The sequence below is a fragment of the Paralichthys olivaceus genome, chromosome 23 (assembly GCF_024713975.1).
Source record: "Paralichthys olivaceus isolate ysfri-2021 chromosome 23, ASM2471397v2, whole genome shotgun sequence".
NCBI classification, from domain to species: domain Eukaryota; kingdom Metazoa; phylum Chordata; class Actinopteri; order Pleuronectiformes; family Paralichthyidae; genus Paralichthys; species Paralichthys olivaceus.
Window position 1 is genome coordinate 12,287,784 of NC_091115.1, and position 18,402 is coordinate 12,306,185.

Consider the following 18,402-nt stretch of genomic DNA (forward strand, 5'->3'; position numbering starts at 1 on the left):
AGACTTCAAATGAGCGGCTTTGTGATTAAGAGTTGCGTCAGCTCCGCCACGAGATGCAAATGGAGCGAAACGGAGAGAGAGGGAGAGGGAGCGTAAGCGGTTGGAAGTCAAAGAAAGAGAGAAGCAGAGAGAGGCAATGTTATTAGAGGAAAAGAGAGAGGGAGAGAGTTGACGGAGAGATACAGAGAGAGAGAGAGTGGAAGGCAGGCATCTTGAAGGCAGCGGTCACACCTGTCACATCCCATTTATCTAATCCAGCGCCTACTTAAGACAAACACACTCTTTTCTTTCGAGAAAGATGTCGCGCAAAACAAAACAACAGAACAAGAATACGGGAGGGGGATGGAGTTGGGAGGTGGAATTTCGGTGGTTGTGGGGGGGATCTTTCTTGTTCTTTTTTTCTCCTTGCCCCGTCAAAAAGCTACCACGGAGATATCATCTCGCCGCATCCAACAGTGAAGGTCAATTTTCCCCCAATCCCAGGGAATTAGCTGGGGAGCCCTGGCTTCTTCAAAAAGACACCCACTAGATTAGTGGACCATGAGGTTATTTTATGCGTGAAGTCAAGACAGGGCGGCAACTTTAAAGGCTTCTGATTTTTTTTTACCTCATAACATGTAATCCATGAGCCTTGCTGGTGATCAGTTAAGTCCACAGCAAGACAGAGGGATCAAAAAAATGAAAATAAAACAGAAGATGAGCTCCCTCTTTGGGAAACGGGTGTCGCTCAGCCAATACTTTCGCTAACATGGGGGGTCGCAAAACTTTTCTCATCAACATTCATTTATTCCTAAGTACAAACACAAATTGAGGATACTGTAAACGCTCTCTGCCCTCCTCTGCGTGCATGTGTGCGAGCAGTTCTGTGCATATATGTATGACACAGTGCACATAGCCTGTAGGTGTGTGTGTGTGTAAATGTGTTCGCCTGCATGCGTGTATTTATATGCACTAGATGTGGCAGGCTGGCAGTGTGGGCGGTTCTGCCTTTAGTTTGCAGATGTCAATTCTCTTCCAAATGACTGGAACAAAGTAAAAATTGCGCCTCACTCTCTTTATCCTTTTACTGCCTCTGCAATGGAACCGAATTAAACAACTTTTGTCTTCTTAAGCTCATCTGTGAGGGGATGTTGGTTTAAAAACACTTAACTCTTGCCAAAAAAAAGAGGGAAAAAAAATCAAAATGCTATTTTCTTTTCCTAGAGCCAGCACAGATGCCACTGTTCATTCTTTTTTTTTTATTCCTCCGTCTTCTTCCCTTCCTCCTCCGCGTCTATTGCCCGACAGAAGAAAACTCTCTCTCTCTCTCGATCTCTTTCTGTGCTGTGGACCTGACATGTCTTGGACGGTGCAAGGTGTTCGTGTGGAAAACAGTATTTGATGCTTGGCGTGTCATTGTGGATCAGGGCATGGACAATGTGGCAGTAGGAAGGAACTGGAAGCCGCTGCTGAACTAAAATACGCACAAACATACACCAGGAGAATGTCACTGATCACTCCTGCAGGGGGGTAAGACTTAGCTCCACGCCAGGGCTGCCAATCTCCTCGACGTACACTTAACACACCTCCAATACACTGCCAAACACACACACACACACACACACCTAGTAAATCCCTTTATATGCCATGGCTAAACACAGAGACTGTCAGTTTTGACTCTGATGTCCCTCAGGCTGGGACAAGCAGGCAAACACACACATTACTGCTGCAACAATATGGTTCAGATTCACCACAGAAACCCTATATTTAAAAAAAAATATGTGCATGTAGTGTGTGACATCAATAATTATTTGAATACATTAATATAATTGCTTAATTAACAAAATTGAAAATAAGCACCATTGTATTAACGTCCTGATTCTAATTGGCTGCAACTTATTGTCCAAGAATAACACACTTGCCCTTTTCCTTATCTAAAAACGCGCAGCTGTATTGTCTGTGTTTTAAATAGCAGTTTGGCTAAAATGCACGCCAGTATATTTTACCACGACCCCTCGCTGTTGACAGGCAAGCGTGTGTTGATTCATTAGTGCATCACTGGCATGAGAAATTAAGTGTGACCACTGTGTCTCAAGACTGCTCAATGACTGTGTTAAATCTGTCAAATTCACATGAGCGCGCACACACACAATCACACATACAAATTACACCAAAAAAATAACAACCGAGAGGGCTCGTGGAGGAAAATGAAAAAGGAATAATGCCTTTGTAGTTTTTCTATCGTGTTAACGTGCATCCTGCCAGTAAATGAAATAATTAGTGTTTGTCCATTAACACATTTATGAAAGAAGATGCTCGCCTCTGCCTGATGTGCAAACATCTTTTTCCTGCAAGGTTCTGCAATAACACAAACATATAAGACGTAAAAGAAAGTAAACAAGAGAAAAATATCATATCTATGCACTATGAACTTAAAGGTATACTGTTTTAATAAATCCTAATTTTCACCTATGTTTTGTTTTCATCACAAAAAAAGTTTAAAAAAATCCATCCTTTCAAAACTGCAGGTGCGTCATAACTGGATTTGTTGTGATGATTGGCCGACCTCACTGAACCGCTTCTAAAATCCATCCCATCAGGCATTTGAACCGAGCTGCTCTCAGCCAATCAGGGTCCAGCTGCACAGTGAGAACCTCACATTCAGTAAAAACACCCTTTTAGCTAAACTACCTTCATTTGCAAACCATTATGAGCTGCCACCATTCTTATCCGTACAAAAATTTTAGAAAAAGCGAATAATCCGACACCTTTCAGGCTTTTAAAATGCGTGTGTGTGTGCATATGTGTGTGTGGCCGTACAGCTGCAGCAGTCAGGTAAAGCGGCCGAGCCAAAGCCAAGCAGGCAGGCGAGGCGGGCAGGATGAAGAGGTCAGTGTGTAGCTGAGCTCTTCTCCGCTGCCGTGTTAATTTACTATGACAAGATAAAGCTGTCACACACACACACCTCCCAGTCCTTCCTCCCTTCTCCCCCCCTCTGCCGCCGCCTCACTTCCAAGTCAACTGGTCGCCGATGAGCCATTTACTTCCCCCTATCACTTTACGACAATTGCCCAGGGAAAGAAGGTTAGGGATGGGAGATGTGAGGAGAGAGACCCCCACCCCACTTCTCTCAGAGTCCCCCACCGCCTTGCTGTAAATCTCCTCCTCCCTCTCCATCTCTCTTTCTATTCCCTCTTCATCCACTCTTCACTGACAGTCAGCGGCGAAGGGATTGAAAAAAAAAAAAAAAAAAAAACTTAACACAAATCTTACAACATGCCAAGCAGGCAGTGGGATAAGCCCCTATCCCCACATACCAGCCTCACACACACACACACACACACACACACCCTGCTCGCCACTTCATAATCCACATCAGATATTATGCTAGTGTACGAGCCCCCCTCCTCAAACAACACAAGTCCTTCGACACGCACAAACACACCACCACTATCCCTCTTCTACTGCCAATTAATGTACTAGAAAAGCCACTGTGTGTCATTTGGAGGATATTTAAGGGTTTTTTAATGAGTGGTGCTCTCATACTAACACAAGCAGGACAAGGATAAAGGCCCACATATTAATGATATTTGTAGAGTTCTTTGTATTCCACGTTATATATATAATATATAGCTAATCTAAATGAACCGCAGATCATCTAATCACTGTCCTCTACTGCAACAGATAACCTGGTGTATGTGTACGAACATGCAGGTGTGTGTTTGTGTGTCTGTGTGTGAGCGTGTTTCAGCGTGGCCCCAGGACTTTGGTTTATAGTAGGCACACATGCAGAGTCCACCGTGGGGAGGGGCCTGAGGGCTAATCAGCAGGCTAATTACAGAATTAGCTTTCCATTACAGCCCCTAAGCACCGTTTCATTGTTTTATCATCACTATGGGGGAAAGGTCGACGGTCGTTATCAGAGCGTCACCGTGACAAGGTGTGTATCAAGGTAAGGGCTCAGGGGTAAAGCACAGACACTGTAACACACACACACACACACACACAGAGAAAACACACTGGAGAAAGTTTAGACACCAGCAAGACAAAAGCTTTTCACAGATGCCCTGAAAGGTTAAGAACATTTGTTTTGTAACATTTTGTTTCGCAAACGCACTGAAAAAAAATTACCATCATCACATAATCATGCGTATGTAATGAACATGCATTGTAAATCACACCACATGAATTGAATGTGTAATGAGCCGCACGCAGGAGTCATCTTTAAATGCACATAGAGCAAACACACACATACACAGAAGTTCACAACAAGCCTGTATTCCGCATAGTCGCAAATCGCACGCGCACACACACACACACACACACACACACACACACACACACACACACACACACACACACACACACACACACACACACACACAGCACTCACAAAAACAGAGCCATACATTCAGCACCACCAACAATGTCACACTTCATCCCAAAGATGAAGTGACTCACTGTCATGGCTCACATTTTGCAGTCACGCAACTGTGCATCAAACAGGCTCAAGGCGACGGCTGGTGGAGCGCACATAAAAGCGAAAACACGTGTGCGCCCAAACAGTAGCCTTGAACCTTAGTTTTTTTTTATTTCTCTCTTCTCCCCTATTTAAAAAAAAAAACAATAACCTCCAGCTCTCAGTGCCAAACTGCTTTTCACTCACAGAGAAAGTCAATTTCTACCTCTTTAGAAAACGGACTCCTTTCAATTCTGTCAAGAATCAACAGATAAACATCCATATATTCAGTTTCCTCACTGCTGAGAAAAGTGCAGTTTTTTGTGTTGAGGTTTTAAAGGTTACGGGAAGTAAACAACATGTTGAAAGAGATCCAGGATGCATATGCCACCATTTTACTTCAAATATTCAGAAACATTTCTTTGTCCCGATATGACGGGAAATTCAATACAAGCCACACAATTCTAATTACTCCAAGCATGTTTCATTGCCGAAACTACATTATGTGGCCATTTCACGGATAAACAAGGTCAGTGTCGTTATTTCTTGCAAAGTACATCCACAAAAATGAAAGATTTTTCTCGCAGAACTTGTAATTCACTGTCAGACAGGTGCTGCGTACTTCTCCAGCTCGTTTATGAAGCTTTAATCACAGACACTCGCCCTCAACGCCCTGACTTTCCCTTCGTAATGCTGGAGGTCAGGATTACGAGGAACATAATCTGATCTGGGGTCTGTGCCCCGGGGGTCACTTAACCTCCAGCCTCTCAAACACACACACACACACACACAGGCAGACAGCCTCATGGGAAGTACTGCCAAGGGCAGAGAGCCAGCGGAGAAAGAGGCGAGATGAAGGCTAAGCAGCCGGTGACCAGGGGGGCGGAGTCAACTATCAGGTGTTTAATGGCAGTTTTGGAAAATGGTTTATGTCATATAAAATTAGATTTTGTTTTCAGTATGTCCAACAGTTGAGTGCCAATGTTGATGAGCATCACATTGATGATATATTCTGAGAATAACAGTTATTGATAGTTTTGGAACTACGGCATAAGGCATAACGCTGGAGCTATGCTGTGGCAACACCTTGAGCTCTGACTTTAGCCTATTTTGTGTTGATATTCTAGCCAAATATCACCATTAAACTTAAGCTGAATTAGCTAGTAGCAGTTTCTGATTGCAGTATACTTGTGCATCTGAAGGACTACTTTGACACTAAAGAAAACTTAAAATCAAGCAGTTTCTTAAGCAAGTTCTAAGATTTCTTATAAGAAGTGTTTTGTTTCCAGTGATTTTTACAAGGATATATGTTTGTATATTATTGGTGATCATCGGATAATGTCCTCAGAAAGCGAGTCGCTCTGAATTTTAAAAAGGTAGGCTATCATGTACGTGTGTTCAGATTTGACTGAGTTATGCCTCAGAGAGTGCATAATTTGAACACTAATTGTGGCACTTTTAACTTTAATGTAGTTTTTTCATAGAAAACATTATAAAACTTTCTATTGCAAGTTTTCACTGGGATAATGTTTCCCAAATGAGATCAAACTAATGTGAATACTCAGGTGGGTTATGAAGCAAGCCTGAAACCTGAAAGTTGCACCCGTTTCAAAGCATGACCTTGAGTCAGCCCTCACCTAGCCACGGTCGCCTACAGGTGGGCGCACTCACCCACAGAAACATTAAAGAGATATCAGAAGCACGAAAAACAGTAGCTGTCCTCACCATGTTGGTGGGGCTGTCCAAGCTGCGGTTGGCGGGCGAGCGAGGGGACACTTTGCTGCAGTAGGAGGCCAGGGGGAGGTGGATGACACCGCCCAGTCCTTCGCTCTCCTCATCATCCATTCGCTGTCTGCTGGTTGCCATGGTTATCTCTCCATCTGTCCCCCCATATGGAGAGGCTGGTCGCTTGGAAGACATCCTGGAAAAAAAAGAGGAGAAGGGAGATAGAAAGGAAAGAAAAAAAAACAGAAGGAAGAGTGAGCAATATACAAAAGATGATATAAGAGGTTGAGATCTGGAGTTATATGATGATCCAGGGGATACGACTAGTTCCTGGAAACTCCTGGATAGTCTGATCCAACTCCCTCCAGCAGGTATTCACTAAATCCCATTCAACATGACAACCCACACCAATTGTCTATCTCCAATTTGTTGTTGTGCATTCTGCATATTCAGACAACAGCTCTCGCCGTGCAACGTCACACAATATCCCCTGAAGAGGGTTTTGCGAGCACCGGGCTCCTTGGCAGACCTTCAAACACACTCTCAGGTCTTACAGTATGTTTACCATGGTGGCCATTCAAGGTTCATGTTTTTTTTCAAAAAGACGGGGGCCATTACTGCAAATGGAGCCCGCTTGCACTGGCATTGTTGGAGGAAATGACCATGTCTTGACAATGGACAGTGAGTGAGAGCAGTACGCACAGTGACAATTATATGTGTTTATAAAAACCTCTGGACAATAAAGAACCGGAGGAAAATAGCTGGCAACGTGAGGGCCCTGCTGTTTGCATTTGTTACCGCGGCTTTGTTCCCTTGAAAAGAAGGAAAGGATATAAAGCCACGTCTATTAGTTGAACTCTGTCACTCACAAGGTAAATTTGCCTCCCTGTACTTCAGCTGAGCGTGGATGCAGCAAATACACAGCAATAATAGAATTGAATGTGGTTCTCAGCATCACCTGAATGCTTTCAGATGCACTTGTCAGCCTTGAAGCGACTGTGACTATGACCCTGGGTAATAGGCTGCTTACACTCGAGTCACACAGAGGCAACGCATGGCATGGATGGAGGGATTCAGGCGTGGATGGAGGGACAGTGAAAACATGACGGGAGGGGTGTGTGTGATGGGAAGCAGCTGAAACCAGGATTGAAGCAACAGGCGTCTGACTAACACCCTTCTGATTCTCCTTCCTTTGAGTTAACAAGTTTTCTGCTCGATCTCTCCTTCAGTGAGACCGACATCATCATCGTCATCCGTCTCTGATTAGCTCTGTCTTCCTCTCCTAAATTCTCCCCCACCATCCGTCCCTGGTTGTCTCCACTAAACTGATTACCCTCTTGACTCTATTGGATTTCCTCTGGACTGTACATCTGGCATTGTTCCGAGGAGCAGCCCTGCCACTAATTCAGTGCTTATTTACCTTATGACAGTGGAAAGGCAAACAATATTGAGTGCTGCTCACTGGAGGCAATGAGGAAAAGCTCGATGCTCACAGACGCAATGTGGCGCTCTATCACAGGGGAGGCTAAGCTCAAAATCAAATCATGGCTGCTGCAGTAATACTGGAAAACTCTCCACCATATTGATGTGATTTAATATGCTTTAATTGTTTTTTGGAAGGTTTCGGAGATTCATAGACCTCACAGATAATATAATAATTTAAACCAGTTTACAAATTTTGTGTTATCATGTGATTATTTCCAAAAACACTTTTTAATCTGCAAAAAGTTTTCAGGAACACAGAAGCAATTTTGTTGACTTTCAATGGGCCCTACAGAGCTTTGTGTGCTTAATCTGTGAATGAGGAACTTTTGTAATACTTCATTTGAAGTTGAATAAGAAAATTACAAAGTCACCAAATGGAGATACAGATTTGACAATAAATTTTAATTTCTGCAAAACTACAATCATTCAATTTTAGGGACTGTTTAATTGCCACACACACACACACACACACACACACACAGAGAGTAGAAGTAGAAGAGTGGAATGTGTATCTGCAGCTGATTTCTTTATCTGTTTCTCTTGGTTGCTCTACCTGCGTGTGCATGCTCAGCAAAAACTGAGGCCATAAATGACCAGTAAAGATTCTGTATTTGTTTCAATGACAATAAGAAGTTAGAGATAAGATCAAAAATTGCTGCTATTAAATTCCACTGATATTAAAACTGAAAATCACCTCTGATAACATTTCTGATACTTATAGTGGCTGAGGACATGTTTTTATGTGTGTGTGTGTTACACGATTGTTTCACACACGAACCCATGCAAAAGGCAGGTCCAGCTGTACAAACTACAGGGCTTAGAGGCCAAGCGGCAAACACACACACACACACACACACACACACACACACACACACACACACACACACACGTTGAACAGGGGCCCTAAACACTGCAGGTCTGTCGTCATCGCTGCCTATTTACTTTACCTCCTTTCAGTGTCTCACACTGAGGCCTTTTGTTTCAGACACAAACACACGCCTCTTGTGCCCAACGTGTGCACACCTCTACCACAGTCCCCCCAACTCAGACCCGGAGTCAGCTTTGAGTCCTCTCTCCTCCCTAGAGTTGTGCTTTGGCCATGCTGTTGGAAAGCAGGGGAGGATTCTTCGCTGTGTTATTGCAGCTTTATTGTCCGTCATTTAGCCACAGTAGCCTCTTTGGCATTTGTGGATGGACAGGTCGTGGACAATTAAGAGTTAAACATTAACACAGGAAACAACATAGATATCCAAAAACTCCAGAGAGCTGTTGTAAAGAAAATAACTCGCAGGCAAACAATTCATTTCATCATTCTTTTTGCTTTATTCTGCCCCTCTTCCTCCTCTTCTTCCTCTCCCTCCACTCCTCTTGACACCAGTCCAACCCGACCCCCCCCCTCGACTCTCCTACTACTTCCTCAGAGGTGGGTGTCTATGAATGGGGGCAGCCGTTCACAGCTCCTCTCCGGCTATAAAAATCCCTCTCTCCCTCCCGTCCCCCCCTTTGAAGTGGAATTACTACACAATTGCGGCACGCCGGGTGAGCAGGTTACGCCGGCTACTTCATTTAAAGTTTGGCAGACCTGTCACGGTGAGAGAGCGACCCCGAAAGGAAGACGTTTCGAAAGCGCGGAGCGATGATGGGAGGATTAAAAAAAAGAAAAGAGATGAGGTTTTATTAAGTCGATAAATTGGCAGCGTCGTCCAGGTCGTAATTAGAGGACATTAGCATAATTTCGCCACATCTTCTAAAAACCGGAACATGTCACAGCAAACACAGTCATTAGCATACAGTCGTACTGCTATAGGCCTTTTTGTTGCAATACTGTTATGTCACATGAAACACCATTTGCTGTTTCATGTGACATAACAGTATTGCAACAATACTGCAGTGTACTTTTTGATTTACAAATCATATTAACATGCAAAATCCCGAAAAAAAATTCTAATCATTTGTTTATCTTTCCCCCCCCCCCCCTCAACCTCTCATTTTTGCCACACAAACATGCACACAAACACACAACTATATGCACATGGTGAGAGCTCTAAGCTGAGATTAGAGCGCCACTTCCCCTTGGCTTTTTGATGATTAGCGGCTCCTCGGCTAAGTCCCTCTCATATCACATATGTCCACTGCTGCTAAGTCACTAATCGGACAGAGACGGACGTCCATTAACGGGTCGAAATAATCGCCATTGACGGTGATTAACCGTCTACTGGCCGCTGCTCGCTGTAATCAACACGCCCATTTTAGTTGGCACGTCAGCAGCGGCGGGCTTATGCACACGCAGGCACGTATAAATACAGGCAGACAGCTTATGAACACGCAAAGAGGAGGCAGCTCACACATGGAGAGACACACAAACACATCAAATGAATTAAGCAAAATGGGGGCAAAGATTTGTTTCAGCTTCAATTAGGAGTGAGGGAGAGACAAAACAGTCATCGCAGAAATGTCACAGGCTATCACACACTCACACACACACACACGCTCACATGCACATATACACACACACGGCTCTGTGTGTCTGGCTGCTAACATAATCATGCTGCTAACTGCTCTTGTTAACTCCTCTACTCAGAACAAGCTTTCAGGGAGCGTGGGAGCCTCCTCTGGAGAATTCCACAGTAAAGTGTGTGTGCATGTTGTGCATGTATGTGTGTGTGCATGCATGTGCTCAGCCTCTCTTTAAATTGCAGCCCATTATTTCAACCGCTACACAAACGTATATGTGCACTGCACAGTCAGTCAAATTCACCGTCTACAGTAAAAATAAGCACACTGGTAATTCCTAAGTGCTGTCAGGAGTCAAAGTGACTTTTTTTTTCCTGTGACTGCTTAGAGGAACCTGCCTGTCACTCAGGTCTATTTGCTTGGAAATGTTAGTTATCTTTGAAATTGTTCTCTTGAGGGAATGGAAGGGCATATCAAAATAGTTGAGCGGAATGTGCCTTTTAGATAAGACGCCCACGGCGGTTTTGCCTCGGAGGTGCCGACCGCAACATTTACATCTGTATGACACCTCAGGCGGGAATTTAAACAAATGTTTCCCCCAAGTGTCACAGTATGACTTGCTTTAGTGCCATCACCTTTTTTGTCTTCAACCCCCCCTCTCGCTGCATTTGCTGTTCTCAGCTTTCAAAAATAATTTCTCCTTCTCTCTCTCTGTCTCCATCTCTCAGTCACATACTCTTGAACTTATTTTAACATCGGACGTCCTCCTGCTCTCTGTCTCCCTGCCTCTCTCTCTCTCTCTCTCTCTCTCCCTGGCGGTGTTGTCTTACTTACTGTTCCCTCTTTACACAATCAGCTGTTTGTAAGAATGTCGCTCCATCCCTCCCCTCCCTCCCTTCTTCTCTGTGCAGACTCTTAAGGATATTGCCTAATATCTATTTATAGGCTGTCCTTTTCAAACAGTGGGAAGAGTAGGGCAGCAACAGAAAAGAAAGGCAGAGATGGAGGGATAAAAGAACGAGGGATGGAGGACCTGGAGGAGGGAGTCAATGAGATTCCCTCTTTTCTGTAGTGTGGCTCTGTTGTGTTTGAGCACTTTGGATGATCTTCATGAATAGATTTTTCAAATCTTTGAGAGGACGTCAACAACTTCTAAGAATTAAAGTTCAATTTTTAAATCCTGAAAAAACATTTTGATAATGAGAGAAAGTGTAGAAAATGTGAAACAAATTTCCATAGAAAAAATATCTGTTTGACAAACAAATTCCGAGTATGTTTTGTCGTGAAGTGTAAATGCGCCATGCAAGTAAAACATTTTCTTGATGACTTTCTCTGTTCGAGTAAACAGTGTGAAACAGAAAATATGAACACAGCTCCTGCCTGTATATGCTCACAGTCATATACACAGAGACACACCCTCAAACACAAGCCCCCTCACACACAAGCACTCACACACACACACACACACACAAAGCATCCTCTGTGAGGTGCCCTAAATCGCCGGCCGACGGCCCAAACCGTGTTTCCTGTCCAGCTTTAACCACAAAAGGCAATAACACACAACCTAATGTCACCGCTGTTAATCACACACACTCGCTGGAGAGACAGTCATGTGTTCTGTGTGTGTGTATGTGCACGGAGAGAGGCGAAAGGGGGTGGACGCAGAAGACGTGGGCCTACTCATGTGGCCTCTGGAACTACCTCTCTTTCTTTCTCTTTTTCTGTTTGTCCGTCTTCCTCTCTCATCCCCTTGTCCACCCAAAAGCTTTAGTCACCAGCGAGGCAGCGCTCCACATACTTTCCTTGTCATGTTTTCAGCTTTTCCTCTCGTCTTTAAAACCTTATTTATGTCTTTACACTGAGTCACCGGATGATGTGATCGCCACTGACATTTCTGCGTGGAAGGAAGGATGAAGTCAAGATAAAGGACAGAGGGAGAGTGGGGGAAAAGTATCTATGTATCTATCTATCTATCTGAGCAAAGACAGTTCGTGGGAAAATCTTGAGTGTTACTATAGTAAAGGGATGAAAAGAAGCAGAAAGAGAGATTTTTGGGGGAGGAGGAGGAGAAGGACCAGACGGAGAGAGGAAAAGTGCATCCGGTGGACGGCGGCCCTGCTCCCCTGGTGTTTTTGCAAGGGGGGGAAGACACTGCATAATGTTTATTGAGTGAGGGAACAGTGTTTTTTTCCATTGTTGTGCCAGGGCTGCTATTTGTGCCGCATTTGTTAAGCAATCCATAAAGGAGTCACAACATTTGTCTCACTGTCAGCGACTTGGCCTGCCCCTGTAAACCAGGCACACACACAAGCACAAATACACACACACAAGCACACACACACCCAGACACAAGCTAATTCTCTCACATAAATGACAGCACAAACACACACACACTCCCAGCTGGCCTCTTTCTTTCGTCCCACACTTTCGAAAACTCTTCCCACCTCAACCCAAATTCTCCCCTCCTTTTTCCTTTGACCCCCCACCCCCCCTCCTCTCTCACCCTCTCACTACCTGGAAAGACAGAGGTTTCATTGTGGCGCTCTGGGAGGGAGCTCCGAGCACTCTAATACTGTCCCCTATTGTGGATTGGAAGGATGGTAAACGGGGTGTGTGTGTGTGTGTGAGTGTGTGTGTGTGTGTGTGTGTGTGTGTGTGTCTGTGTGTGTGTGTGAGTGAGTGAGAACAAGGGATGTGCAGTGTGAAATCCTGGATAAGTACGTGCACACACACTCTTTTACATCAGACACACACACGTATATACTCCTGCTCTGTTGACAATGCAATTCCTCCATCTGACCTTTGACCCCTCCCCTGTGACCTCATGTCATAGGACCAGATTCTAGTTAGCCTGGAGGGACGTCTCTGTCTGTCGCTCTCTGTTTTACACATACACACACACACACTTTCTCTCTTACTTGTCACTTTCTCTCCTTTACCCCACACCACCTCGTCCTCCTTGTCCTCCCCTCCATCCACACACAACAACAAAAACAACGACAAACTTTAAAGTTCCTCTTCCCTTTCCTCTATTGGCTATCGAAAAGGGGTCAGCTGATAACACCGGAGTGGGAGGTCGTGGTCGGGGGGAGAGAGCCAGGGGAGATGGGGTGAGAGTGTGCTGAGAGAGAGGGAGGAAGTGGGGGGCTGCTTTAGCATTCTCCTCTGGTATTTTTCTGTCTGTCGTTCTTTCTTTCTTTCTTTCTTGGCCCCCCTCTCGCTCCGTGGATGGAGACACGGTTATCAAGGCTCTCTGGGGACAGACAATATGGCCCAGACAATGGCCTCCAGTCCGAGGTGGTGGCGGTGGGGGGAGAGCGAGTGAGAGAGAGAGAGCGAGAGAGAGAGAGAGGCCGGGATAGGGCCACAGGGGAAGAGAGGGGCAGAATGGCGCATTAGTTTGCGGAGCACGGACACTCTACTCAATTACTCTCTCTCTCCCTCTCTCTCTCTCTCTCTTTTACAGACGCGCACACACATACACACACACACACCACTTTAATCTCACCCTTTTAAATGAAGTACAGCGACACTTACACTGGAAGCCGCACTGTCACTTAAAAAGGGAACAAGTTTTTAATCACCACACTGCGAGAACTCTCCTTACAAAATAAAAGCCCATGATTATTAAATAAATACAAATAAACTGAGGGGCAGAACATGATAAGTGTAATTTTTTATTCTAAAATTACATTTTTTTAAATCAGAAGTATCAGAAGTATCCTTGGGAAAAATACATTTGAAATAGCAATATGCAGAATGGCTCTTGATGTCATGTAATAATAATTATTAAGACTGATGCCCTAAAGTGTAAGCAGCTTTTTTACTGTTGCACAGGGTCAATCTCATTCTAACTACTTTATATACAAGGTGGTTTAATCTATTACAGAACATCATATTTCTATAATGTGATATTTATTCTGATGTGAAATGTTAATTTGAAAAACAACTAGAAATACAGTGTAATCTTTGCAACATGTATCTGAAACATAAGCAGAAAATAATACTCAAGTAAATATCAAGTATCTTAAAACTGTACACAAGTATAGAATGAAACTAACTGTAGTTTTACCACTTGAGATAAAGTGTTTGAACAAATAAAAAAAAATGTTCGTCTCAATGAAATTCAGTAAATAAAAATCCTTCAGGCTGTTGACGGCGTCCTTGTTGCTGAGTGCGACGCAAGTAATGTCAGATTGTATCAGACTGCGTCCTGCTTAAACTGGTCAAAGTGTTGACACATCTACTGTAGACTACTGCCACCACCACCATCAACCCCCCCCACAAACTTACTCACACACACATTCACACACACTCACACCCTAATAAACAGAGAAGACAAATGGAGGGGTGTGAAAATCCACCACTGCCTTAACACCACTTCGACACAGACCTCTTCCTCTCCCTCTGCCCCCCCCCCATTCCTTCACCTCCACCACTCTCACTTTTTTGTAAAAATGCTGCTTCTCCTCCTTTCACCCCTTCTTCTTCTTCTTCCTCGACATCAGCAAGGAATGTGTCAGTTTGACCACATCATTTCTTTTCCCCTTCATCTCTTCACCCCCTCCCCTGCCACAGCAGACTCCTCCAAATGTCTCTTTTTCTCTCCCCGTCTTTTTCATCTCCGTCCTGGTTGCTTTTGGATCCCTTCGTTTCTCTCCATGTGCACATTTCTGCTCTGTATGCATGAACAGATGAGGCCGTATTTAGCGAAGGCAGTCTGCTTTCCACTATTTTCAGCTTCGGCTGGAAATTTTAATACAAAGCCGAGTGCCAAGAAAACAAAATAAAAAAGCACTTCAAATCATCAAATGAATAATTAGAATAAAAAAATTAAAATATCAAATAAGATTAATCACAGAAAACTGAACAATAAAGTATTTTTAACAGCCTAACAAGTTTAATCGAAAGACTTTTGCTGCCATAAATAAAAGGAGAATAAAAAAGCATGTTTTAAGCTTCTGAGCAGATCACTCATATGCCAGAAACAAATTTAGAATGCCAATAATTACTTCTAGCTTCAACAAAAACAAATCTGAAAGAAATAAAATACAACCTGTCTCCTAAAACTCTGACAAACTCTTCCTCATCTTCTATTTTCCATCAAGTGTGGCTCAAAGTGAATTTAAACAATTGGATGATTCAGGTAAAAGAGAAGAAAAGATAAAGAAGATGAAGTGTAGAAAAGTAAAAGAAGAGGAAGTATGATGACAAAAAGGAGCACGGGTAAAGGAGGCGAGCGGGCACTTACAGAGAAGCAGGAACGGAGAGCATCGCGACCACTGAGGCTGGAGCGCACACACACTGGCGATGCATGCATTGGAAGACACCCTCCTCTAGCTCGCTCACTCGCACACATACATCCATCCACATATGAACACACTCTCTCACACACATACACACACACACACACACACACACACACCCACACACGGCCAGAGCCACAGTGATGGAGTGCATTACTGGAAAGCAAGAGTTGTAAGCGCTCTCCTCCTAAGTCATTGTAATCCCTGCATTTATCTCCATACATTCTGCTTTTCTGTGTAATCCTTTAAATTTTTAATTCCTCCTAGCTGTTGTTATCTTTTTTTTCCTCTCCCTCTCTCTTCAACCACTTTGCCAGATTGAACGCTTTATTAAAACCACATTTTTGCCACATCTAAATGTGTTCTTAATTCAAAGGGGGCCCCTGAAATCCTCCCAATCCCACCCCGCCGACCCCAGTTTATCTCGGGGAAAAGAAAAAGATTAGTTTCATCGCGGGGCAAAACAGAGCGCTACTTTAATACAATAAAAGTCAAGCAGGCAATGGAGGAGAGGTGAGTGTGTATGTGTCAATGCATACATACATGTGAGTGTGTGTGTTAGTATTAAAACGTTGGGTATTATAACATAATCTGTCTTTCGCAGCATTAGCATCCAACAACCATTATTCCACAGGCAAAAGCTCCTTGTGTTGACAGTGTCGGAAAAGGGACAAGGTTAGAGGGTTCACACCTATAAATGACGCACAAACATCAGAGCAACACACTGAGATTACTATTAGCATAAGGCAAGAATAATACAAAAACAACATACAGATAATACACAATAGGATTAATAAGGGTTTGCATGTATTTACTTTGGATGAAAGAAAATGCAAATAAAGAAGAAGCTGAGCAGTAGGGGAAGGTGTGAACATTTTAATTATTTTTTTTAATTGTTTAAAATAAAAATTAAATTCTCTGTGTATTTTTGACTTGTTGACAGCTTGTTGAAATGTTAAGCTGATACAGAGAGATGCTTTAAAAATAGCTTGACGGGGTAAAGCAGAAGTAAAGAAAGTTGTGGTGAGCAGTGGAGATGAGATGATGAGAGGATCGCACACACACTCATACACACCTTTCTGTGTGTGTGAGTCTGTTTTTCTTTTCAACACAGTTTGTCTATGGAGGTTTTGAGTTGAATGAGCACAAGTTGAAGTCAGGAGGGACGGAGGAGGATAAAGGGAGTGATTAATGTCACTGCTGGGACAAACACATGCATGAACTCTCACACACACACACACACACACACACACACACACACACACACACACACACACACACACACACACACACATATATATAACTCCTGCTTTGCATATAGTATCTCTCCCAAAAAGCATAGAGTCAATCATCAACTCTTACCAACACTCACACATAAACACAAACACACTCCAAACTCAAACTCAGCCAACTCACTGAGACAACTGACATGTTCAGCACACACACACATTGACAGACTCCTCTCAAACACACATATCTTTCTCCTACGTCTGTCCCGTCTATCTCTGTCATCTCTGCGTGCATGTGAGTGTGTGTGTGTGTGTGTGGGAGAAAGCGTCACGTACCTGTTACACTCCTGAGGTAGCTCAGGCTCAGTGAGCATGCTGGAGTAAGGGTCCGTCTCTCTCGACAACAACAACATAAAACAGTCCCACAGCGCTCAGATGAACAAGGTTAGTCTCCCCAAGACAAGACGGGATAGAAGTGATCCTTCAACCTCTCCAACACGCTGCTGCTGCCTCTCTCTCTCTCTCTCTCTCTCTCTCCCTCTCTCTCTTTACTCACACACTTCCAGCCTCACACCCTCTCTCTCTTTCTCTCTCTCTGCCTCTGTCCCTCCTCTTCTCCCACCCTGGCTGTAAGCTGGGAGATCGAGGCTCCGCTCTTAAAGGGCCAGCAGCAGAGCCTCTGTCGCTCAGTGTGTGTGTGTGTGTGTGTGTGTGTGTGTGTGTGTGTGTGTGTGTGTGTGTGTGTGAGAGAGAGAGAGAGAGAGAGAGAGAGGAGGGGCCATTTGACCACAGGGCTCATCACTCCCTGAGTGTAAATGCTGCCCCCTTCCTCAAGTCTCTCTCTCTCTCTCTTTCTCTCTCTCTCTCTCTCTCTCTCTCTCTCTCTCTCTCTCTCTCTCTCTCTCTCTCACACACACACACACTCAGACAACAGTCACACATCATGAAGACACACTTCAATAAGAGCTATAAGACGACTGCACGTGCGCTTTATTATGAGCAGAACTGATCAATATGGAGTAAACCTCCCTGAACTATATAAAACATACATCTGTATTTATATTTAGCTTCAGTACTCAGTTACTTGTGTCTTTCAATCACCTTATACTTAAAATATTGTACTGTCAATACCTCCATTAGCACATACTTCTTTACAGTGACAGCTTTGTAGAAGCCCTGGTGGCGAGAGTTTCATCTCACTGCAGTGAACTTATTCCTGACCTATTTTGACCTTTTATTATTCTTATGGCCTGTGTTTGTCTGTGTGCTACTGGATGCCTACATTTCTCTCAGGATCAAAGTATCCGTCTATCTATCTATCTCTTTATCTATCTATCTATTTATCCATCTATCTATCTATTTATGCGTGTGCAGTGCACACACACAAATATTTTTATTTTCAAAGGCATGTTCTATATTTCATACTTTCACACAATATGATGTCAGTTGAGTTGAGTCACTTTCTATCGATGGTGGGTAACACAAATGTGACTTTGTATATTTGGAGTATTAAGACTGGGTTTCTATGGTGACGTTCCCAGAAGAAATGCCCAATTCAGTTGATGTGAGTGGGAATTAAACATTTCCGTCCGCTGCAGCTTCACATTAAATGCGTTTAACTGGTTAGACACTGGTTTGACTTTTATTATAAAAATAGTTGGAGGAAATGCAACTTGTTTTGTTGTCAGTCAGCCTCACACTTACCGCTACTGTTTATCAAAAATGCATCTACGAAACAAGACAAGAGATATTTATAAATCATATC

At 43.6% G+C, this 18,402-nt stretch overlaps 1 protein-coding gene across 15 annotated transcripts in view; it reads right to left on the minus strand.

Annotated features, from left to right (window-relative positions):
- sox5 (SRY-box transcription factor 5) overlaps positions 1 to 18,402 on the minus strand; it is a 222,283-nt gene that overhangs the window by 70,542 nt on the left and 133,339 nt on the right. For 4 of the 15 annotated variants that reach the window (XM_069520279.1, XM_069520280.1, XM_069520278.1 and 1 more), the window contains exons 1-2: positions 16,974 to 17,251; positions 6,164 to 6,359 (exon numbers count right to left, since the gene is read on the minus strand). In XM_069520279.1, the coding sequence (XP_069376380.1) occupies positions 6,164 to 6,359; positions 16,974 to 17,050 (273 nt within the window). In that variant the 5' untranslated portion in view covers positions 17,051 to 17,251. Of the gene's footprint in view, positions 1 to 6,163; positions 6,360 to 15,353; positions 15,526 to 16,973; positions 17,319 to 18,402 lie in introns of those variants that run through there. The other 11 variants (XM_069520273.1, XM_069520270.1, XM_069520271.1 and 8 more) reach the window with 9 other exon arrangements.